General features: G+C 40.9%; 2 protein-coding genes across 4 annotated transcripts; one reads left to right on the forward strand and one right to left on the reverse strand.

Annotated features, from left to right (window-relative positions):
* Window positions 1–24195, forward strand: LOC144000948 (uncharacterized). Of its 3 annotated transcripts, none has more exons than XM_077494766.1 (14): window positions 1–194; window positions 3223–7778; window positions 8546–8801; window positions 9767–10007; window positions 13854–13976; window positions 15034–15140; window positions 15986–16072; window positions 17353–17841; window positions 18851–19233; window positions 19305–19520; window positions 20495–20947; window positions 21874–21998; window positions 22038–22348; window positions 23443–24195. In XM_077494766.1, exons 4-14 carry the CDS (start codon window positions 9826–9828, stop codon window positions 23895–23897), a joined length of 2931 nt encoding a protein of 976 aa, XP_077350892.1. In that variant the 5' UTR covers window positions 1–194; window positions 3223–7778; window positions 8546–8801; window positions 9767–9825; the 3' UTR covers window positions 23898–24195. The 3 variants fall into 3 exon arrangements, with proteins under 3 accessions (XP_077350892.1, XP_077350889.1, XP_077350890.1); XM_077494763.1 differs by having other exon boundaries at window positions 2–194; window positions 3223–3490; window positions 6550–7778; window positions 21874–22348; XM_077494764.1 differs by having other exon boundaries at window positions 2–194; window positions 8551–8801; window positions 21874–22348.
* On the reverse strand, window positions 3151–7678 carry cbr1 (carbonyl reductase 1). The gene is made up of 7 exons (XM_077494767.1): window positions 7404–7678; window positions 5740–5854; window positions 5489–5658; window positions 4872–4979; window positions 4547–4755; window positions 3505–3558; window positions 3151–3439 (listed from the first exon to the last, which is right to left on the reverse strand). Exons 1-7 carry the CDS (start codon window positions 7522–7524, stop codon window positions 3266–3268), a joined length of 951 nt encoding a protein of 316 aa, XP_077350893.1. The 5' UTR covers window positions 7525–7678; the 3' UTR covers window positions 3151–3265.
* Window positions 24196–24557: the final 362 nt, after the last annotated feature.

Here is a 24557-nt window from a genome sequence, read left to right on the forward strand (position 1 = left end):
TTCTTTTGGCTGGAGTTTCTGCGATTGTCCACTAGAGTGAGCTGTTTCCCAACAAATGACGTTCACGTGATTGACGTCCCTCAACAAAACGTTGACGCTGCCGCTTGTTTCCGGCTCTGCTGTCAAGTTTCTTGTGCTGATGCTGACGATGTGGTGGACATCGGTCGGGTCACGGAGGTCTTTGAGGAGTGCTGGTAAGTGAGAGTTAGTGAGAGGGTCAAGCTGACACATCTCCTTTGACGTCACAGCGAGAGACTCAAGACGAACGTCAGTGACGCTAGCTTAATTGTTAACATGAAAACAAAACAATGACATGCTAACGTTAGCATCGTTCGTTGCCGTTTTTTTACGTCCCTTTAAGCAGCTGATATTTGAACACAAATGGTCCAACAGCATGTTGAGAATGTCACAATTGTCAAACAAGCGTGTAATCTTTATCCTTTTAGGGAAATGGCTCAAATTACAACAACTTGTTGTACAGTCAAAGAAGAACTCGACTGCACAGTTTTATACTGCCTCCTCGTGGCCAAGTTGGGCACACCTGTTTCATGCTTTCATATTCTACTTATATTATTAGTCTGTATTAAAAAGAAAAAAAATACATTATAGAGTGCTATTTATTTTAACAAGCTTTTATTATTTTTTTTGTAGATTTACGAAACATTAAAATACAAAAGATTTTTATTTTTATTTATTTTTTACATTGTGAAGAGGAATAAGCGGTCAAGAAAATGGATGGATGGATTATATCTGTTTATCTAAATTCAGTAAGACAATTGTCAGTGACAGATACGATTTCATATTAAACAAAGATATCCCCCCCCCGCCAAAAAATAAATACTTTTTTTTTTTTTTTTTTAAAGACACTTTAGTGAGCAAAAAAAAATCCTCATCAGATGCATGTAAAATACAAGTACTTTTTTTTTAAACGTACAATTTTGTTTTTTCAGGTACAAATCACACCTTTTACAAATGTATACTTTTTTTCTACAGATACAATTTTTTTTTTTTTTTTACGAGTTACTTTTGCATATTTACCTCCATACTGCTTTACTGCCATCTAGCGGTGGTCACCACAAACTGCAGCCACTTTATAATCTCCATGTTTGTTGTATCCCGCCTACTTCCCAAAGCCAGCTGAGATAGGCTCCAGCAACCCCCCCCCCCGCGACCCTTGTGAGGAATAAGCGGTCAAAAACGATGGATGGATGGATGGAATTTGTAGGATTAATATTATATGATAATGCTTTGAGAGTTTTTCAAACGTTGTTGACAAGAGGCGAAATCTTCTGACGTTCTTCTGCTGATGTCGCGTACGGACTGTCAAGGTCACCCTCAAGGTTGCACTCGTATTACTCTGCAAACGGCATCATTTATGAACATGTCGATATGTAATCATATGTGGCGTTAATACAATCAGCCGGGCGAGCGCCGCGTATCGATTGAACCTTCACTTTGATTGACACGCACAAATGTTAGCTGCTAATATACTCGCATGTAATATATATATTTCTGTATACAATGGATTAGTTGCATAGTTTTGAAATGGAATTCAGTCTTCTTTCTTTTTTTTCTCTCAACCGATGTTTCTTGATAGTCTTGCTGCAATATGAGGTTGCTCCATTATAATCCGATTCACTCCAATTACAATTAAGATATGATTTAAATACAAATCAGTCCCTTTATGATGATATATAATTAACTTTCATTACAAAACTTTTTTTTTTTCTTCAATTATGATAAACATTGCTGGTATTTACTACAATTATGACTCTTAAGTCCTTCTGATTATAAATTGACTCAATTGAGAATTTGGTCAATTCCACGTGAAAGAAAATCATTTTTAAAGCATCCTGCTTATCCCGAAAAACACACACGAAGACATGAAAGCGGAAGAATAAAATGTCAAGTCGGATCCTTTGGCTCATTGTGACATGTTGTTGTTCCCGAGTGGCAACACAATGCAGGCAGCAAAATGTCAACACGACGACACACAATAACACGCACTTCACTTTTCCGACAAGCTCAACAACACTCGTGAGAGGAAGAAAAAAAAAAAAAGCTCGGCGGAGGAAGCGAGCCATTAGGAAGTCAACGAGGACGCGAAAATGTCGCCGTCTTCAATTCTTTCACGCTGTGACAAATGACACAAACCAGACAGATTATTAGCACACGCTGCGTGACATTTTGCTTTTACCACGACTCCAATGACGAGCTAAGCTAACTTGCTAACACAACTGTCAGTCACACTTTTGTTTTATTTTTTTTACAAAGTTTGGAAGCGAAACAAAATAATCAAACCGATCGTCACTTTCAAATGATGTTTCATAGTCACAACACAAATTTCAAATACCCGCAATGACCACTGGGTGTCACCACAGATCAATTTATTTGGATAGCCGATAGCCCATACACGTCCGTGCCAAGACGTATTTAGATGGTTTTTGTTTTTTAATGCTAATAACAGAAGGCGTTGATGCAGCATCTCAACTGAAGAGAGCGGTTGGAGCAATGGCAGTCATTACGAAATCGGCCAGCAGGTGGCAGCAGAGTATAAGAGATCAGCCAGGGCCATGTTGCAACGAGCTCTTTTTGACAGTGTTTTCACCAGCAATGTGATTATTGATGAAACTTAGCTATATTCTAATGCTAACTGCTGCAAAATGGAAACAGATAGAAATATCCTTTTTTTTCTGATGAAAGAAGACACTCTAATCTTTCTTTTGGTAGGTTTCATGTTTTTATTGCATTAGAACAGAATATTTTGGGGGCCTTACAAAATTAGTCCAAATCCAGTTGCTTCAGTCAAAATGGCTGCCAGTCAACGAGTTAAGTGAAGTATCCCACTAAGCATCTAATTTCTGCATGTGTTTAAGGCATGTTGTAAAATGTCTGAAGTCCTCTTGTTTATGTTTAATAAATGTAAAAAAGCATAAATCATGCTGTTTCTCCGAAGTACTGTTCTGAAATGTTCACCAATTTGGATACTGTCAATGTACAGGATGGTATGCTGAGAAACGTTTCTTGGGAGGAGCAATATGGCCGCCTCGCGACTTCAAGTCTGACTTGACTTTTGATCATTTGGCTGACTTTTTTTTTTTTTTTTTTTTTGATTGATTGAGCTGTGAAATAGTGACAAATAAGAAATAGGTCACCGATTCCAACATTTTGTTTTATTGACTGGTATTCCCTTGTAATGATACTCTGCCGTTGCGATTCCAGACGCCGTTCCGGCTGAGGTCGAGCAGGGGCCGGCGGGACTCCCTCACCAGGTCTGCACCGTTTTGTCCGACACGAACTTGCCGTGAGGCTGCGAGGCGCCGGCGGGAAGCAGCGCCAGGTAGACTGGCGTGACGGCGCCCTCCTCTGGAGACTTGGGGGCCTTGGGGCCCGCCATGTCGGTGCGCACCCAGCCGGGGCAGCACGCGTTCACCAGGATCTGGAGCGCGCGTTCAACCTGTCAGACTTTGCAACGGCAACAACAACAAAGGTGTGTTTGTTTACCTGATCGTTTGGTCTCTCTTTGGTCAGACGCCTGGCGTGGATCATGGACAGAGTCTGACAGAAAAAAAAAAAAAAAACGCAGACAAGTCAGGTAACAAAACACCTGATAAGGTGATACTCGACCACACGCATTCCTGCACTGCTCCAAATATTTTTGTATTATTATCCATCCGCTTATTCTTCACAAGGGGGGGTGCTGGAGCCTATCTCAGCTGGCTCTGGGCAGTAGGCAGGGCTTTTTATTATTATTTAGTTCTATAATTATTATTATAGATACCTGAAAACGCATATATATATAAGAGCTGTCAAACGATTACATTTTTTAATCAGATTAATCGCTTTTTGAATCGCTTATTCAAAAAGGCTTTTTAATCAACTTTTTTTGCCCGCTAAATTTCAAATGCACCTCTTATGTGTTAATTTTTTCGGCATTTAATGTTAATAGGACGTCTCATCCTCCTCTTTTTCTAATCAGTTAAATTACTTGCATAATTTAAAGTGGAAAAAAATGACCCATATAGTTTGACATGAACAAATATTCTGAATGTCACACGCAAACATTTATTAAATGCTTCACTTTAATGCACGTTATGTTTATTATTCAAACACAACCTGTGCGCTACCTTTAACGTCGTCATCCTCTGTCAAGCTAAAGGATCATTTGCAGTCAAAATTAATAGTGCGATTAATCTGCGTTTATACATGATTAATGCGATATTTTTTTGGGATTAATTAATTAGTTAACGCTTTAACTTTGACAGCACTATTTATATATATATATATATATATATATATATATATATATATAAATATAATATAAATAAGAACAAATATTAAGCAAAGGTGTGTATCTGTATCTATAGTTTTATTGAACGAAAATAACCTTGGCCCCAACACTTTTTGTCCAAATTCTTCCTCGTTATTTCCTCGCTGTACATTCCTGAAAACGGTCATCCCTTTTTTCACACGGCCTAAGAAGCGTCCCAATACATTTGTCTGAATGTGACACGCGGGCGGATGTGTCGTGGCGGTGTCGCGGTACCGTCACGCCGATCTTGGAGACTCCGTAGGCCGTCTCGGGCCAGCCGCCCTGCTTGTGCCGGTCGTCCTTGGCCAGATCCACGAAACGCGTCATGAGCTGCGTCAGCTCGTCCTCGCTGATGTCGTCGCTGCGGAAGCGCGACTGCAGCTCCGGGCTGCACATGTTGAGGCTGCGCACGCTCACGAAGCTCGACACGTTCACCACGCGGCCTGGGGACGAACAAAAAAAAAAGTCACGTGTGTGCGAGTCACACGTCTCACATTTCAAGTGCATTCAATCCAATGACTTGAGCCAATCGTGCGCGTGTGCGTTTGTTGCTCGCTACCTCCTGCTTTGACGAGCGGCAGGAAGTGGGTCAGCATGTCCCGCGTGGCGAAGTAGTTGGTCCGCAACGTCACCTCGGCCTGTTGGGAAAACGGCGCCGTGTCGGCCACTAAAACAAAAAAAAGAAAAAAAAAATTGTTTTTGGGGACTTAAATGGATAAACGGCATTTCATAAAAGCTACTAATTGCTATTAAAACGAATCAATAATTGATTAATCATTTAGATACCTACTATTTTCCTAATCCTCAAAATTTCAGGCTTCTTTGGTCAAAAAGAAAAAAGCAGACTGATTATTTATTATTTGAATAATAATAATAATAAAAAAGTGATTTACAAACATCTGCTGCTAAATATTGGAAAGCAGTGATCAATATTTTTGCCAATTTTGTGACATGTCACCAACCAAACAATTTTTTTTCAACTAAAAAGAAAAACCTTTCTGTAGTTTAAAAAAAAAAAAAACGTTTCAGTTGCTAAAAAGATTTCGGTAGCTAAAAATGGACGTTTTGAACCCAACAGGAACTCGCTCGTTCGGTGTCGGTTCAAGCTCAAGTTTCAATAGACGTGACCAGCCAACCTATGAAAAAAAAATCCTCCAATTGCTATATCGGCGTTACCTTTAAAAGCGATGCCGGCGTTATTGACGAGCACGTCCACGCCGCCATATTTGTCTTTAAAGTAGTCGGCGGCCCGCGTGATGCTGCCGGCGTCGTTGATGTCCAACTGGTGGAAGTGGACCTTCAAACCAGCGGCGCTCAAGGACGCCTTGGCCTCTTGACCGCGCCCTCTGCAAAAAACAAAAAAAAAGAAAAAAAGCGGTGATTGTTGAGGCGCTCACGTGTCCGCGGCGTGCAAAGAAAAGACGTACTCGTCTCTGGCGGTGAGGTAGACGTCGCCCTGGAACTCCTTGCACAGCGCCTGCACGATGGCCTTGCCGATGCCTTTGTTGCCACCCGTTACCACGGCGACCTTGCTGGACATGCCTGGATGCGGTTGACGGGAGCAAATAAATGTTTAACCAAAGAACGAATGAATGAATGAAAGCGATTGACGTGTTCGGCCTTTCGACAGGCTGCCGTGGCGCAAATCCAAATGAAACATTACAAACAAATGTTTCTTCTGTTATCGGGACTTGCTGACAGGGAATTTATGACTTTGTCACACTTGATTTGAGCGCGACGACTCATAAAAAAAAAAAAGCGTGCTTCCTTTGTTCACGCTATCGCAACAAGCACTGATCTGACATTTATAAGGACCTTTCCAATAATTATTATTCCATGAAATTGCTTTCATTCCGCCTATTTCGTTCATTTGGTAACTTTTTTAGATGTTGATTTTTTTTTGGGGTCCAATCAGATTTCAGTCTCTACATGTTGCCAGGCCAAACTAATCTGCCCAGGAAGTGAATCATAATCAATGTTTGAGCGTTTTCCACACTGTAAATTTTAAATAAAGTTGTGTTTTTGAAGAAAGGGATGGCAATTGTATTTTTTTTTATCTGATTCATCAATTAATAAAAAAAAAATTGATTAATTTATTAAAATATTGGTTAGTTCCAGTCCTAGTTTGATGTCGTGGTCATGTTAATAATTGAATGATGTACGTGGCACAGTAGCATGCTGTTGAATTGTATTTTATTTTGGTATATTTGATTGTTGTCGATCATTCTGGTTTACAGGATGAAGACGTGGATGAAGTCATGACAGCAATTGCTTGGACAAACAAACAACTTGTTTCTTGCAATACCGTGTGCAGAAACGCATTTTACTTTCACATACTACACGAATCTGACTACATATAAAATATTGAAAGATACATTTTATTATTATACATTATATTTAGTACAATACAATTTCCTATAGGAAAGGAAATCTGATAGAATTTGTGCACATTCCAACGACGGCCAGATGTGCTGAGTCATGGTGACTCCTTCTTACGTCACCAGAAAATGAGGCTGGAAAAAGAGTGTCGATCCAATTTAACAGAATTACAGATCATGACATGCATCATGTCAAATAAGTAACACGCAATGGCACAATATTTTTTATTTCTGGAGGATGAAATAATGTGTAGTTTTGATAGTTTTTCTTTTCTAAACTTATAGAATGTGCATCTTATAGTAGTTGACTCCAGTCTTACATAAGTTCCAAATCTTAAGTGCGCGTGTCATATCAGCAGTCATGAATGAACTTTCACCCCGATGCATTCTTTGCCTTTTGTGTGTGTGTGTGTGTGTGTGTGTGTGTGTGTGTGTGTGTGTGTGTGTGTTAAGCAACAGGGAAAACTGCAGTTTGTCAAATTAACGTTGAGAAAACACATAATTTCCATTTGTAACCTGTTGTCTTGAAACCATTCGATCGATCTGCGCGTACCTTCCGTTACCCCTAAATTAACAATTAGTAACCAGCGCGTTTTTAATATCACGAGATTACGCTTTCACTTTTTCGACGTTTATTTTAAAACGCGCATCTTGAAACATTTAGCTGCTCACATTTTGTGCACTTGCAGAAATGCTAAATAAGGCTTTCTTACTTGTAATGGTTGTTGTGTTGTGCAGCGGCGGAGAAAGAAACTGCTGGAATCCAACAGAAGAACACAAGAGGCTGGAAGAAGCACTTGTGCGCAGCCTCAGTGCGCACACCCGGAAAAACATTCCACAGCTTCCACCCCCTTTTTCCGAGAGAAAATCCTGAAAATGTCCCTACAAATGGATTAATATGCGGACGTAGTGCGCATTGATAAGCACTTACGAGCTTAGTGGCTGATTTTACGACGTCGTTCTTGGTGTATTCTTAAAATATTTTTTGTTTGTAGGGAGTAAAATTGTTTGACGTGGTGTATGAGAACCTGCTGCCACTTGCTGGCCAGATACTGAAAACGTACTGGTCGGGTCGCTTGGATTTAAAGGTGCAGTACCCTTTTATTGTGCTACAGAAACTACATGGATGTACTATTTTATCTTCTTTATTCTACATTGGAAACAAACAAACAAACAAACAAAAAGACTTTTTCGAGCAATATGTGGATATTCTAATGCTGACAATTATATAAAGGGTCAGTTTTATTTTATCTGTGTCTTATTTTCCCCATCAAGTTGTACCAACTAGCTTGCTAGCTGTTACTGTTCTTTGCTAAGTCAACTTTTCTTTTTCTTTTTTTTTAAATACTGCATTTAAAGACCAACCGTGGTTGCAACTAAGTGCTTTACATATCACAATTTAACATAAAGTGTAATTTAGAAACAACAATTAAAAACGAAAAGTCACAACTCCGGTTTATGTGATGGAATTCAATGCGAATGCTTGGAAATGTATTTATTTATTACTCCACTTTGGTTAGCTGTCACTTTCTCTTCAGCCCCCGTTTAGTCACACACACACACACACACACCCTTCAGCCCCCCACCAGCTCTCGACTGCAACAATCCTCGGAAGTGACACACACATTTGCTCTTTTTCTGTGGGAAAGTCATCTAACTTGAACACACGCCTCTGCTTGACTTTAATCGGCAATCAAATGCAAAGCAAATGTGACAACATCACATCATCGTGTCCTTCCTGATGAACACAATCATTTGTCAACAATAATTTAGATTTCTTATATTTGCCAAAACAATAAAAGTGTTAGATGAAGGAGATTGAACTTGTCTTTCACTGTCTTCTCTCCATCCAAAGGACAGGAATTGGCCCAGTGGATTTCCTGCTTCCTTATCGCAGCGCAGGAAGAGGATGAAGAAGATAGAGAGAGAAAAAGGAGTGAGCGATTTGTTTCGTAGGGCGACGGAGGAAGGAACAAGAAGGAGGAGGAGGAGGAGGAAATGCCTCCAGAGATCAGGTGACTGCTTCCAGTAGCCACCAAGGAGTCTCAAGGCTCCCTTTGGGTGATTACCATCATCACCTGTAGAGGGCGACGTCACTGCAACATGAGACAGTGAGTGATTTTATTTTTTTTTATTTTATTTTTTTTATTATTATTGTCACTTTCTCCTGTATGGAGACAACACTAAAGTCCGAATGATTTTCCCAGAATAATATTGGATTAAAAAAATGAATAAAATACTGAAGATTTCAAAAAAAGTCTTCATTTAACGAGAATTAATTTTAAAATATACATTGAGAGTGAGACTAAAATGTTTATCTTACACAAATAAAATGGCAGCTTTTTTAGATTTAAAAATATTTTTCTAAAATAAATAAATAATTGGGTGAGATTAAAGTTATTTTTAGTGATTTTCATATTTTTATAATGCAAATTATACTACAAGAATAAATCTGGAATTGCAGTTTTCCAAGATTAGAATTTATTTCCTGTAGAAGTTAAATCTAGTCCTGTTTTTTCAGATTAAAAGTAATATTATGATGAGTAAGAAATGTATATATTTTTGTGCATTTTAGTTATATTGTAAACCGTGAATATGATAATAAGAGTGTCAGATGCTATAATTTAATTTAAATAAACTATCCGTTTATCTGTTGGTTAATTTATCATATTTTAAGCCTTTTATTTATTTATTTATTTTTTTTGCTTTTTTTGTCTATGTATATTTATGATTTTTGGGATCGGATGTTCAGACATTTTCCACTCAGGGCCACATACGAAAAAACATTACAGGTATATAATAAAAAAAAATTTAAAAATTCCGTGCCATCTTATAATATCCAATTGGAAGTTGGAACACAATTTTGAACAAAATGTATTCACATTTTGAAATAGATTTATTTGTTCATTTATTTATTATTATTACAATAGCAAAATCTCACCACATCAACTTCGACGTTAAACTCCTGATCAGATTTGATCGTGATGTCACTTCCTGTAGGGGGAAACGTGTGGGCGCAACCTCCTGCTCCTCCTCTCACTCATCCTCTCTCTCTCCCCCTCTTTGGTTTTAAAAGGAGGACGCGTGCGCGCGAGCCCCCCACTCGCTCGCTCGCTCGCTCGCACGGCAGCAAAGATGACAGCCGTGAAAGTTCTGCTCGTGCTTCTGGCCGTTCTGCCGAGCGCTCGCGGGGACGTGAGGGCCCGAGACCCCGAGGTGGAGCAGGAGGAGGGCGAGGGAGAGGACTGGGGCGTCATCAGCGCCACCGAGGAGACCCCCCTCATGCAGGATGGGGGCAACTACCCGGCCCGAAGTGGGTGAGTCCATCAAACCTCAGCTGGAATTTTACACTTTGTCTTTTGGAGGACAATTTGTGTCTTTTGGAACCCGCTAACTGATTGATCATTATCATTGTTGGATGTTTGTTAGCGTCCAATCAGAATAAATACACATCGTCAGCAGTGACAGAAAAAAATGCATTATTATTTATGAATATATCAAGCCTTGTGTTATTTCTTCTTTCCTGTCACTTCCACTTCTTGAACGTAGTCGTGATTTGCAACTTGGCCGGCCTGAGCGCAAATACACTGGATTGGTTTTGAGTAAAAGTTGTGCTTTGGTGTCATCTTCTGGCGTCGGAATGTCAAGGAACTGTTTCAAAGTGCAGCTTCATTCAGTAATTAAAAAAAAAAAAGCAGTGCTTTGCTACCATCTTGTGGCATCTTACAGCCTTAAAACTCCTGGGTAAAATAAACTAAAAATTATTGCTCAGATTTTTGACCAGAATTAGGTTATTTTTGATCCAGCAGTTTTAAGAGAGTGGCACCAAAGAACTACAGCATGTTGAAGTGATTTGAGGAGCTTCGTTTAGACAAAAGTAGTGCTTTACCACCATCCCGTGGCATGCTAAGTACAGAAGAACTATGATGAAGTGAACTGAGTGTTTCATTTAGACAAAGGTAGTGCTTTGCCATCAAATTGTGGCATTAGGTAACAAGGAACGATGTTAAAGTGATTGGAGGAGCTTCATTTAGACAAAAGTAGTGCTTCAACGCCTCCGTGTGGCATCTCAATACAGAGTAGCTATGTTGAAGTGGTTTGAAGAGCTTCATTTAGACAAAAGTAGTACTTTAACGTCACCCTCTAGCATCTTAATACAGAGGAACTGTGTTGAAGTAAGTTGAGATTCATTTAGACAAAAGTAGTACTTTAACGCCACCCTGTGGCATCTTAACACAGAGGAAGCTTGTTGAAGTGAGTTGAAGAGCTTCATTTAGACAAAAGTAGTACTTTAACACCTCCTTGTGGCATCTCAACAGATTAACTATGTTGAAGTGAGTAGTGCTTTGCTGCCATCTTGTGGCATCTATGGGGAATTATAAGCCTTGTTTTAGTTTTTTGTTTTTTAGCGGGGGCGGGCGGCGTCATTTACCAACAGAATTTCGCGGCTCGTGTTGTTCACCATCACCAGCAAAAAAAAAAAAAAAAAAAAAAAAAATCGTCTCCTGCATTTTGGCTCCCCCTGCAGTCCAAAAATGAAACAAAATGACACTCATATGTCGCATCCCCACTGTTTTCCTTTGGGCGCATGATGGTGTCCAATCGTGTACTTTCATCCCTGACATGTGTTCGCATTCCAAGCGTGTGGCGCCTTGGCTGCGAGCAAGCAGGAAGTCTTTTTGCGTGTTTTGACTGCCAGCATGTTGTTCACGTCTGCCACCCACGCCGACGCTTTACGAGCCGCTCACCAGGTATGAGGCCAGCCCGTCACATCGCCTTATGGAGCTCTTCTTCAAAGGGCGGGCTGACGAAATCGGATCTGACTTGTCATCCGGCGCCACCTTCAGGATAACTTTATGTTGACATTTGACACGCAACTAGTTGGATGTAAACATGAAAAAGTCACTTTTTTTTCCAATATGTGCCTCTTCCATCTGCACTAAAGTAAATCAACGCAATGCAGTCACTATTTGTGGCGTTTGCTCGACTGGTTCGGATGTTTGTTGCGTTTGTTGCGTTTCCTGCCGAGTGACTTGAAGTGTCCCGGTTGTGCGTTATTTGAGCGCAAACGTCACAAATGTGTTGACGTGCGCGTCACTTTGTTTCAGCTGTTCAGACTAAATACGAGGATTGAATGTCGCCGCCACGGACGTGTTCGGAAACCCTGAGGGACCCTCGGGACCCCTGAAGACCCCCTGAGGGCCTTTGACAAAACAATACTCCATTAGCGCCTTAACACGCACACACACACACAAAGACGCATCATGTTTGAATCAGCTTTATTGACGACATCCGTGATGCTGCCGAGGAAGAGGTCAAAAGCTCCCACGGGACTTGTTGACCTCTTGATGCATGTCAGTGTTCTACTGGACAGCAGGTGGCGCTCATCATGTGTCGCTTCATCCACAAGATGCAGAAGAAGAAACTGCAAAATCGATGAAGAGGGAAACAATCGGATCCACACTGCTTCTGATTCTCTTGTCTTGGGATTCACATTGATTCTGATTCGGGACTTCTTGTGATTCACATCACTTGCTGCTTCACGCTGCTTCTCATCTATAAACACTTTGGATCTGATTCTAATCCCCGTCGCTTCTGTCCTAAATTGCCTATGATTCATTTGTCTTCTGATCCACATCAGTTGTGGTCTGGATTGCTTTTGATTCACATTGCTTCTGATTCAAACTGATTCTGATCCACATCTCCCGTGATTTGGAGTTTGTTGCTTCTGCTCCACATTGGTTCTAATCCAGATTGTTTTTGATTCTCGGCAATTCTGATCTTGAAAGCGCTTGAGCTACATTGGTTGTGATCCAGATCAAATCCGATTCAAAAACATCTCTTGTGATTTGGAGTTTGTTGCTACTGCTCCACATTGGTTCTAATCCAGATTGTTTTTGATTCTTGGCAGTTCTGATCTCGAAAGCTTCTGATCCACATTGGTTGTGATCCAGATCAAATTCGATTCAAAAACATCTCTTGTGATTTGGAGTTTTTTGCTTCTGCTCCACGTTGGCTCTAATCCGGATTGTTTTGACTTCACGTCAGTTCTGATCTCGAAAGTGTCTGATCCACATTGGTTGTGATCCAGATCAAATCCGATTCGCATTTGATTGACATCAGTTCTCACTCACTCACATTGATTGTGATCTACATCACTTCTGATGCAACTTGCTTCTGATAGTTTACACTGTAGCAGATTGCTTCTGATCCAGATTGCATTTGATTTGCATTGGTTCTGGTCTTAAGTGCTTCTGTTCACATTGGTTCTGATACAGATTATTTCAAATTGACATGGCTGATTCACATCTATTCTCTACATTGTTGCTGCATGCACATCAGTTCTACTCTAGATCGCTTCTGATTCCAATTTCTTCCCGTCCACATCAGTTCTGATCCAGATCACCAAAACAAGCAAGTGGAGCGAGAAATTGTCATTTGCAGCTCGTGCTGAGGCGCATGAAAGTGTCGTAAGAATGTCGTTATCGGCGTCTTCATCATGCAGGTGGACGTGCGCGCTGATGCTGCGTCAGCAAAAAATCTTCTCCTTCTTCTACATTCTCCTTTGCAAGTGTGAAATAAATCAAGCATGTCTTGCTTTTCCTTCCTTCCGAACGGCCGACACCCACTGAGCTACTGGAAGAAAAAACAACAACGTCAATTTGACGTTCAGATAGGAAATTGTGTCCTAACTGATCTTTGCAGGAGACAAACATTTGTAAACATGGAAATTCCTCTGCTCTCCTCACGGTCACGTCTGCAAATATTTGACTTTTGAGTTATCACGATCTTTGACAGTAAATTCGACTCTGCTGAACCAATACAAAGCCAAAGTTTGTACAGTAGTTGAATTGTGGGATTGTTGCTGCGCTCGCTCGCCCCTCCGACAGGAAGCGCAGGAAACAATGGAGGAATAAAAGTCCAAACGTTGCATGAAGTCATGTTTTCCCATCAGTCGTTTATCCTGCAGGCAGCAGGAAGACGCGAGCGCGCACAAAAATATGGATTGAAGCTGTTCAAACAAACAGCCGCCGGTTTTCATTTGAATGTTGTTGTTTGCTGTGAAGATGAACTGAGATGATAATAATAATATTAATACCGATGATGATAATAATAATGTTGATGTGAAATGTACAAATGTTCTTCACGTGTGCGTTTTGCAGGAACTGGTGCGCGTTTGTGCAGAAGCGGGTGGTGACCACGGCGGTGGCGTGCGGGACGGAGAAATACACCATCAAGTCCCAAAGTCCGTGTCCCAGCGGAACGCCAGACTGTCATTTGGTCATGTAAGGAAGCAACCACAACCAAGCATCAAATACTTTCGCTTACTGTTTCGAGACCAGGGGTCAGCAAGCGAGCGTTCCTGACTCAAAAGAGCCATTTTAGGCCAAATTAATAACCAAAAACCATAACACAAAAATATGAGAGCAGTACGTTGACATTCATTTTCTGCGACCTTTTGTCTTCTGGTTTTGTTTTGGGTTTTTTTTATTTCATTTATTTAATTATTTAATTATTTATTTTTGTATAATTTTTCAGACTTTGTTTTATTTTTTGGGGGGAGGTTTTTCATATTTCATTTTTCATACATTTTTTTGACTTCTCTGGCTTTCTGTCAAATTTCTGGCTTTTTTGGCAATTACAAAGACATTTTGTGTTAATTTTCTGAATTTCTTCTTTTGTTTTGGGACATTTTACTCCTATTTTTAAATACTTTTAAAAAAAAAATCAATTTAATTCAATTCTCTGACATTTTTGGCAATTTCATGGGCAATTTATGGTAATGATCTTCTTTTCCTCTTCCTTTTTGGACATTTTATGGTAACTTATTGGACATTTTTAGGTAATTGTTTTAAAACATTTTGATCGACCTTTCCCCTCTCTTTTTCTGACTTTTTTTTTTTTTTTTTTTGCAATTCCAAAGACATTTTATGGTAATTTTCTGGATTTCTTTTTTTGTTTTGGGACATTTTATTCATTCTTTTTTTTTTTTTAAACTATCTGGCTTTTTTTTGTTTGTTTTTTTTAATTCTGACATTTTTGGGCAACTTATGGTTCTGCATTTCTTCTTCCTTTTTGGACATTTTATGGTCATTTTTTTTCTTGGACATTTTTAGATAATTTTTTTTAAAGTTTTTCATCTACTTTTCATCTCTTTTTCTGACAACTTCATATTGTGGACTCAGACTTTTTTTTTATTATCTTTAATTAGTCATATTTTATCTAAATCATGAATTCATTGAAACAATATTTGATCTAAAAAATAAATATGTTTATTTATTTATTTATTTCTACTCCACATGAGAGGGACAAAATATTCGGGCTATGCGTCCGTGTGCGCAGGTACAAGCTGTCCACTCGGCCGCTCTACAGGCAGAAGCAGAAAGTGACCACGGCGCTGTTGTGGAGATGTTGTCCGGGACACGGAGGAGACAACTGCGACGACATAGGTGACTCCTCCTCTTATGCGCTTCAGTATCGTCACCGTGGCAACAAGCTGCCCACTTGGTGTCAATCACCACAAATCACTGATTTGTGCTCACTTGATTGGCTGTGATCAATTGCACGGAACAGTTTGAAAACACGCTTACAGATGTGAGTTATAAAATGAGGAGGTTGATTTCTCCCATTTTAGGACACTTGACGTGAACTCTGGAGTTCCTCAAGGTTCTTTTCGAGGACCAATACTGTTTACACTCACTAGCTTTCCTTTACATGATATTTTAGTAAACAATACGTAAAGATATTTCTTTTGTTATGTTTTTAACACCCTGTAGCCTCTTAAATTAGTCATTTATCTCTGAAAAATCATATACACAAAAATATATGCTTAAATGTAATTTATGTTACTTTAAACACAAGACCATAATGTCAAAGCCTCAATGGAAGGAAACTAAACAAACAACATTTTTTTGAGGAACTATTTTCTGTGTTTGTGTTGAATTGGGCTAAAAACGTCTCTCTTAACGGAGCATTTTGTTTCCACTAAGCTCTATTTTTAATATTTGTTTTCCCTCGTCCCCCAACTGGAGTGTATTCGGGACCAGTACGCGTTTAATTTAGTCCGGACTTGTTTTGTGGGAAAGAGTCATGTTTGCTCGGAGTCCGGAGGAGGACGTCCTGAAAAGGAAGACAGACGTAAATAAAAGCAAACTTCCTGTCAGGTCTTTATCGGGCACACGCTCATCGTGTCGTCGTCGTCTTTGTGTGCTTTTATAAGTTGACGCAACTGAAAAAGTCAAGATTTTAAAAAATGACAATAATAATATATCAAATGTTAACTTATCTTTGACAGTCGCTGATGCTCAATCCGACTCTGCGAGCTCGTCTCCGATTGGAGGATCCGAAGTCCAGCGATCTCCTGGAAGTCTCCACACTGCTGGTACCATCTCACACATGGCACGTCTCCAGAAAACAACGGATTGGTCGCCAGTCAATGTCAGGGCACATATAGACCAAAAAATGGACTGGTCGCCAGTTAATGCCAAACAGGAATCCAACTCACATTGACACCAATTTAGGTTCTTCAATGAAGCTATCTAACATGCTAACATGTTTTTGGAATGTGGGAGTAAAAACCAGGTTGTGAACATGCAAACTCCACACAGGCGAGGCCAGAGATTCAAACCCAGAACCGGCATGCAAAACCACGAGGACACCGTGCTGACCAAGCAATCGCAATTCCATCAAACTGTTTTTTAAGCTCCGCACTGTTTTCCTTTCATGTGAGTTTGGATTGGAACTAGCGTCACTTCTGTAATCTGAAAGCAAAACGTCAACTCCGGTCGCATGATTTTACAACACGTGTGCACACATTCGTTCTCCTGTCAAGACAGTGCGGAAGCCACGCAGTTGAGAAAGTGAGCGTCCGGGTCATTGGAAGGTCAAAAGCCCCCCCCCCCCCCCCCCCTCCCCGGGAGGAAAGTTTGAGTAAACCATGCCCCCCCCCCTTTCCACCCTGCTTCCATCCTGTCGACCTTGACTCACCCCAGTGGAGATTCTTGCCGTCAAACCGCCGGCAGGTTAAAAGTTGACAGCCGTTTTTAATAGACGAACATCATGTTGAAGTGACCTGACGAGAGGCCGGGTTTATTTTTAACTGCGTCCGGCACGCGTGGGCATTTTTTTTGCTTTTCCTTCCTTTAAGCGGCGGCATATGTACAAGTGCAAAGGAGCGTTCTGTCAGAAAAACATTTTTGCAAACTTCTTATCACATCCCTCCTGTTTTTGGAAAATTACGGCGAAAGAAAAGCGCTGAAACGCGGCTTGCTCCCACCACACCTCCGATTCAAAGCACTTCCTGCCGAGCCCACGGCGTGAAGTCATCAACCTCGCTGGACACAATCAGAGGAACTCCAAATCCTAAAATACACCAACCATGACTCACCAAGCAAGTGCTTTGACTTTTCAAGATCGAGGCCAGCATCAGCCTCCAATATTTTTGCAAATTTGTATCAATCCCGGGTTCGCTATATTTGAATGCTAATTGCTGCAGAAGGGAAGCTGATAGAAATATGCTTTTTTTTTCTTCTGATGAAAGAAGAGATTCTAATCTTTCTTTTTCCTTATTAAGTCAGCCACTGAAATGACAAAAACAATCAATCAATAATGTAAACAAGATGTTTGTATTAACTGTCAAGATAAATTGTGACTGTCTTTCAGGCGAACTGCCACAGCAACAGCACAGCGACCCAAACAGAGAGCAGAACGACCACCAGGGGTCAGTCAACGCGCCGCACAATGTCAGCCATGCTCGCTTTCCTCATCGTGGACCAAATGGGGACCACGCTCAGCACCAGGACCGCCTTGAGCATCCCACCCGCGTACCAAACCGGGACCACGTTCAGCATCCCGTCCACACTCCGCACGGGGACCATGTGATCCGCTATCCTGTCCACGTTCCATATTCGGAGCGCGTCCGGGATCCAGTCCAAGTTCAGGATCATCGGGACCACGCACAGCATCCTGTCCATGTCCAGTATCCCATCGACGTCCAGGATCGGGAACCCGTTCAGAATCCTGTCCATGTGCAGCATCCCATCCAAGTTCAGGACCGGGACCACGCACAACATCCCGTCCAGGTCCAGAATCAAGACCAGGTCCCGCATCCTGACAGAACGCACGAGCAGCAGGAGCCCCTCCATCATCCTGGTGAGTGTAAATTTACAGTAGGTCATGTTGGCTTGAACTATTAACTCCATCCATCCATCCATTTTCTTGACCGCTTATTCCTCACAAGGGTCGCGGGGGGTGCTGGCGCCTATCTCAGCTGGCTCTGGGCAGTAGGCGGGGGACACCCTGGACTGGTTGCCAGCCAATCGCAGAACTATTCACTCATTTTTTAAATACTTTGTCCGAACCCACGCCTACGAAACTATGACCTGAACGCAGGGATGTCTAAAATACGGCCTGACGTCCATTTTTTAATGGCCCGTGGCGTATGCTAAAAATGTCATTTGACTAAGTTAAAATAAAAAAATAAAACATGTTTGGAGATGGTCAAAGTAAGAAGGGAGGGTGTCGAAAAACACAGCTGCTACTAAAGTTTATTTTAGTGAACTAAAACTAACGAAAAAACTAAAATTCAAAAAACAAAAAAACGAAGATGCTTTTTAAAAAAAGAAAACACAATTTCTCATAATGGCCCTTGCGTCCTTCTGATTTTCTGTATGTGGCCCTCAAATGAAAAACGTTTGGACACCCCTGAACGTTTTAGACCGCTCGGCCATCCTGACATATTTATGCTAGCGTTTTTTTCTACTTTTCCTCAAGGGGTTAACTTAACTGACGCAAGCGTGGCGAAAAGAAGACCCTCGTTTATGCGTTTACGTGCGTGGACAGGAAGTCTCCCGCCTCACCGCCGTAAATCACGTTGACGCTCGTTCGGGACTGCCAGCTGACCGACTGTTTGTGATTTCAAACTTTGACCCCCGCCATGCCAAAACTTCCCGTCACTGCTCTGCGACCTCACAACTCCTACGTTGGGGTTTGTGTGCTTGTGGGTGGCAGTTTTTTGAATCAATCAATTTTATTGAGTCAATATAGTTTCAAGTTTAATATATTACTTTAATTGAATATTTGTATGTATTTAAATGAAATATAACAATAAAATTTGCGATATAAAATGTTGAGTAAATGGAATTGTTCTTGTGCGTTTGAGGCGCTTACGAGGAGGCGTCGCCCGCCGTCGGCGTCCCCCCCGCGGCGCTGCCTCTCCGCCACATGGTGGCGCTGCTGATGTCCCAGCTGCAGCCCAGCCTGCTGCTCTTCAACCGCTCGCTGGAGCAGCTGGAGCGTCGGCTGGGCGAGCTGGGCCGGGACGTGGCCGAGCTAAAGGGCGCCCGGCGCCGCGAGCGCGACGACCTCGCCGACTACGAGCGGCGCTTGGACGCCAAGGTGGAGCAAAGCGTCCAGCAGGTGGCGGCGCTGCGCGGGCGGCTGGAGAGCGAGCTTCACTCCCAGCGTGCAATGCTGCACTACAACATCAGCAACTTCAAGACCGACCTGGACTTCAAAATCAAACGACACGGCAAGATGCTGCAGGTGAACATTTATTGTAGACAAAATATCAATTATGAAATTATGATTATTATTTTATTTTTTTTTGCTGTCAGGTCAGCCTGCAGGCCATGAACGCCACCCTGGCAGAGCTCAAGCTGGACCAGGAACTGGAGCAGGCACAGGAACAGGAACAGGGAAGAGCAGAGCAACAGCAGGAAGCGGAAGTGGCTCCGCCCCCGGAGGAGGCGCACCCGATGATGTCACAGACGTCTGCCGTGTGGGAGGCCATCGAGCGCCTGGACAACATGGTGGTCAACAACACCATCAGGGTGAGATGCCGCTCGTGCTGCACCGGCGCCATCTACAGGCGGCGCGAGGCACTGCAGACTCAGCATGTTTTTCACTTGTTATATGTGTGTGTGTGTGTGTGTGTCGTATTTTTTTACTTTTAACATTTTACTTTTGACAATTTCTTTTAATTTTTGACTGACTTCTTATTATTTTACTTTTTTTTTTCACTATTTTGCTGTTGTTTTTCTGTTTGATTTTTTAACTTGTTTTTTGCTACTTGTTTTCCCTTTACTATTTTTTCACTTTTTGACTTTTACTTTTTGACATACTTTTTTTACTATTTATTGTACTTTTTTTTTTTTTCCTTCTGTTTGACTTTTATTTTTTGACTTAGGTTTTACTTTATGTATTTGTACTTCATGACATAGTTTTTACTAATTACAGTATGTTTCTTTTTGGCTCTTTACACTTTATTTTCCTTTTTTTTTTTTTTTTTTAAATTACATTTTTACTATATATTTTATTTTTTTTGCTTTTTGACTAATAACTTTTGACACAATTTACAATTATACTTTTAAATATTTACTGGAGTTTTTGTTTTTTAACTTTTCTTTTTGACTTTTGTTTTTACTTTTCTAAAGTTTTTTGACTGACTGGTTTCTTTTGCTCTTACCGTTATTTTAGTCAGTATTACTCTTGACTTTTTTCCCCCCATTTGTTTTACTTTTTGACCTTTAGCCCACCCAGGGACGCCAAAAACAAGAAACACAAAAAAAAACACGTTACAAAAAAGGAACCAAAAAAACAAAAACTAAACAAAATACAGAAAAAACCCTAAAAAAAAGTAACACAAACAAAATACCAAAAAAACCCTAAAAAAGAAAAAAAACTAAATAAAAATGAAAAGAAAAAAAACAAACAAAAAACTAAAAAACAAAGCCAAACCTTTTTGACCTTTCTTTTGGACTGTACCACTGATGCGGACCTTGACTTTTTGACTTCTGACTTCCAGGTGGCCGATCTGTGGGAGGACGCGGCGGCGACGTCGGGCGCCGTGGAGCAGCTGCGCGGCGCCGCCAAGGCGCTGGGCGAGCGCGTGAACCAGACGGCGCGCACCGGCCAGGTGCTGTTCATGGAGACGGGCCTGGAGGTGGAGGCGGCCAAGGTGACGGTGCTGGAGCGCGTGGAGCGGCTGGCGGCCAACCTGAGCCGGCAGGGCCAGCGGCTGCTGGAGATGGACGTGGACGTCGACTACCTCTACACCGCCCTCTACAGGAACAACTCGTCCACGCCGTCGGCCCCCTGCGACTGCGTGCGTCTGGCCGAGGCGCTGGGACGGCTGGAGGGGGGCGTGGCCAACGCCACGGAGCTGGCCAACGAGAACCGCCGGGCCCTGGAGGAGGAGGAGGCCCGGACGTGGGGGGCCGAGGCGGCCGTGGAGGCGCTGCGGGGGAGCCTGCGGCAGGTACGGCGGGAAAACTTGCTTTGGTGCAACTTTTTCACTCAATTAAACGTTTTTAACTCATATTTGACCTTTGACCTTTTTAAACGGACTTATTTATGAGACCATTGCTTTTCCTTTTGAACTGTGACTTGTATTTTAGCGATTACTTTTACACTTTTTTTTTAAATTAATTTTACTTAACTTTTACCTTTTTACCTCTACTTTGTAATTTATTTTTCTTTTCAACTTTAGACCTTTTCACTATAATTTTTACTCATAATTTTGACATATTTTTTTGGTTTTGCTTTTTCTTTTACTCTTACTTACAGTTTTGACATACTTTTTATAACATACTTTGATTTTAGTTTTCCATCTTGTACTGCTTTATTTTACTTTGACTTTTTAGCAGACTTACTAATGTCTTTTTTTCACAATGAAACACATTTTTTATTTTTTTTTTGCTTTCATACTTTTTGACATGTACTTTTTTCTTTTTCTTTTTGGGGGATTTTATTTTTTATTTATCTTTAGTTACTTATTTATTTATTTTATCTTTATTTTTATTTATTTTTTTATCGCCTGGAAAGCCTCAGCTGTGCCGACCTCTAGCTTCTTTTTTTTCCTTTTTTTTTTTGACATGACATTTTTTCATGTTTGACATTTTTTTTTGCCTTGTATTTCTTTATTTCTTTATTTATTTATACTGTACTTGTACTTGTCTTTCATTGTATTTGACATGTACTTTTTTTTTTTTTTTTTTTTACATTTTTTGGCCTTTATTTTTTTTAACTTGTACTTGTCTTTCATCATTTTTGACATGTACTTTTTAAAAAAAAAATATTTAATTTTTATTTTTTTTTACTTTTTTTGGGCTTTTATTTTTATTTTTATTTTTTAACTTGTACTAGTCTTTCATATGTTTTTGACATGTATTTTGTTTTTGTCAGGTGAAGGAGTCGATGATGTCCGAGCAGAACCGGACGACGACGTTAGAGTCGAGCGTGCGGCATCTGAGCGTCCTGCTGCAGGAGACGCGAGCCCGGACGGAGTCCCGGCAAGACTCCCCGAAGGAGTCGTCGTCGTCATCGTCATCGTCGTCATCGTCGTCGTCGTCGTCGTCGTCGTCGTCGTCGTCGTCGTCGGACAATGAGAACGTGCGTGCGGAAATGACGCGCGTGCTGGCCGAGATGAAACGTCTGTCGGCGTCCTTCAACTCGCTGCTGAAGGACGCCATCCGCCACAGCGACGTCCTGGAGATCCTGCTGGGCGAGGAGGTCCTCGAGTTCTTGGAGTGGCCCGTGCACGACCAGGAGGCGCACTCCATCCCGGCACTGCGGCAAAACATCGGGATCCTCCAGCGGGCGCTCGGCGCCGGCAACCGAAGCCTCGCCGCCGCCGCCGCCGCCGCCGCCGCCTTGGCAGGTACGCTCGGTCGGCCATTTTATATGCAGGACCAAAACGGCCAAAATTCCAAATAAATAAATGACGAAAAGTGAAAATAAGAATGGATATTAAAAAAATACAAATAATATCCAAAAAAATAAATATAAATAGAAGTAAAAAGTGCAAAAAGTGTATATATACACATAAATACATTTGTATTAAATTTTTGAATTGTACTTTTTTTATAGTGTACTTTTAGTTGTTTATTTATTTATTTATTTAGTCCTTTGACTATTTTTTTAATCCATAACCTTTTTACTTGACTTTTAATTTTTACTTCTTTTTAACTTTTGATTATATCTACTTTTTTTATTTAAAAAAAAAAAAGTAAAAAAAACTCTTCAAATATTCTGATTTTTTTTGACAATTTTAGATTTTTTTAAATGTTGCTTTTACTGTTTCCTTTACTTTTTAAATTTTTCTACTTGAATGATAATTTTTGACTATTTCATTTGACTTTTATGTACATTGTACTATTAATTTTTTTATTTTATTTTTTTGTTAAATATTGGTTTAACCTTTGACATTTCCTTTTTGACTATTTATTTATTTTTTATTTTTTTTTAATCCATAACCTTTTTACTTGACTTTTAGTTTTTACTCCTGTTTCACTTTTGACTATATTTAATTTTTTTGTTGACTTTCACTTTTTTTACTATTTCTTCCACATTCTGATTTTTGTTTTGTTTTTTTGACAATGAATTAAATTTTTTTAAATGTGGCTTTCACTTTTTGACTATTTACTTTTTAAATTGTTTCTACTTGAATATTTTTTGACTATTTCATTTGAATTTTTCGGTACTTGTTTACTCTTACATTATTTATTTATTTTAAATATTTTGACTTTTGCTTTTGTGACCACGACTTAACTTTTTGGACCTTTTGTTTGTGTTTTTTTGTCCTGATTTTTACTTGCTAATGTTTTTTGTTTTGTTTTTTTACTTCTGCTTTTTAAGACTAAATGATGCCTTTCACGTTTACCTTTTTGAGGCTTTAATTCATGTTGCTTTTACTTTTGAACGATTACACGCACAGCCGCTTAACTTTGAGCCCGTCGTCGACTCGTCTCGCAGGAGACGCGGAGGAGGAGGAGGAGGAGGCGCCGCCGGCGGACGAGCCGTCGTCCCGGTCGGCGAGGCACGGAGGAGACGACGGCGGCGGCGGCGACCTGCGGAAGCTGGAGAGGATCGCGGAGGAGCTTCGTCTTCAGCTCCTCCGCGCGGAGGAGGAGGGGGCGGAGCTGCGGACGGAGGTGGCGCGGCTGAAGCGAGGCCTGGAGGAACACCTGCGCACCTTCAAGAGCGTCTTCAGCAACGCCGACGTGCTGGAGCGAAGCCGCGCCGCGCTGGAGCTCGACAAACTCCAGCGGATGCTCGCCGCCAAGGAGGAGAGGAAGAAGCGAGGAGGAGGGGGAGGAAGAGGGGGACGACATCGCAACAGGAGGGAGGCGCCGACGGGAAGCCACGCCCGTCACGCCAAGCGCCCGGCTGAGACTGCTGCCGTACCAGGACACTTGGGGGCGCTGTGAGCATGGAAGACACTGATCAAGCAAAGAGGTGAGGAGACGCGTTTCATGTTGGGGGGAAGAGCAAATGTGATGACTTTGTTTCACCACAAAAAAACTAATCATCAATTAAATGACCTCGATATATATGTGTATATATATATGTATATATTTGCATACAAACGAGCAATCAATCAATCATTACTTTGGATGAGGTCGTCCGATGCAGTGTTGACCAACCAGGACTGCGTGAGCACATTGCAGGGAGTTCTATGGAAACTCAGGTAACTGATGAAAATAAAATGAAACTGCTATACTATCACTCTGAATGATTATTTCTTGTTCAGTGTTTTGTTTAATGTCCGTTTGAAAGGGGACCGTTGTCAAGGTGGTAAATGTTATCAGAAAACGACCATGTACAGTAAGGCAATTTTTATTGTATTTTTTAAACGACCATGTATAGTAAGCATTTTTTCAATGACCACGTATAGTAAGTTTTTTTTTTCTTTTTTTTTTTTTTTTTAACAGCCATGTATAGTATTTGTAAGGCGGGGTTTTTTTTGTTTGTTTTTTTTGTTTGTTTGTTTTTTACACCTTACTATAATGTTTTTTTTTTTTAACACTACCTTACTATACATGGTCGTTTTAAAAAAATGCCTTATTATACATGTTTTTTTTTTTGTT

This window comes from Festucalex cinctus, chromosome 14 (assembly GCF_051991245.1).
Source record: "Festucalex cinctus isolate MCC-2025b chromosome 14, RoL_Fcin_1.0, whole genome shotgun sequence".
NCBI lineage: Eukaryota > Metazoa > Chordata > Actinopteri > Syngnathiformes > Syngnathidae > Festucalex > Festucalex cinctus.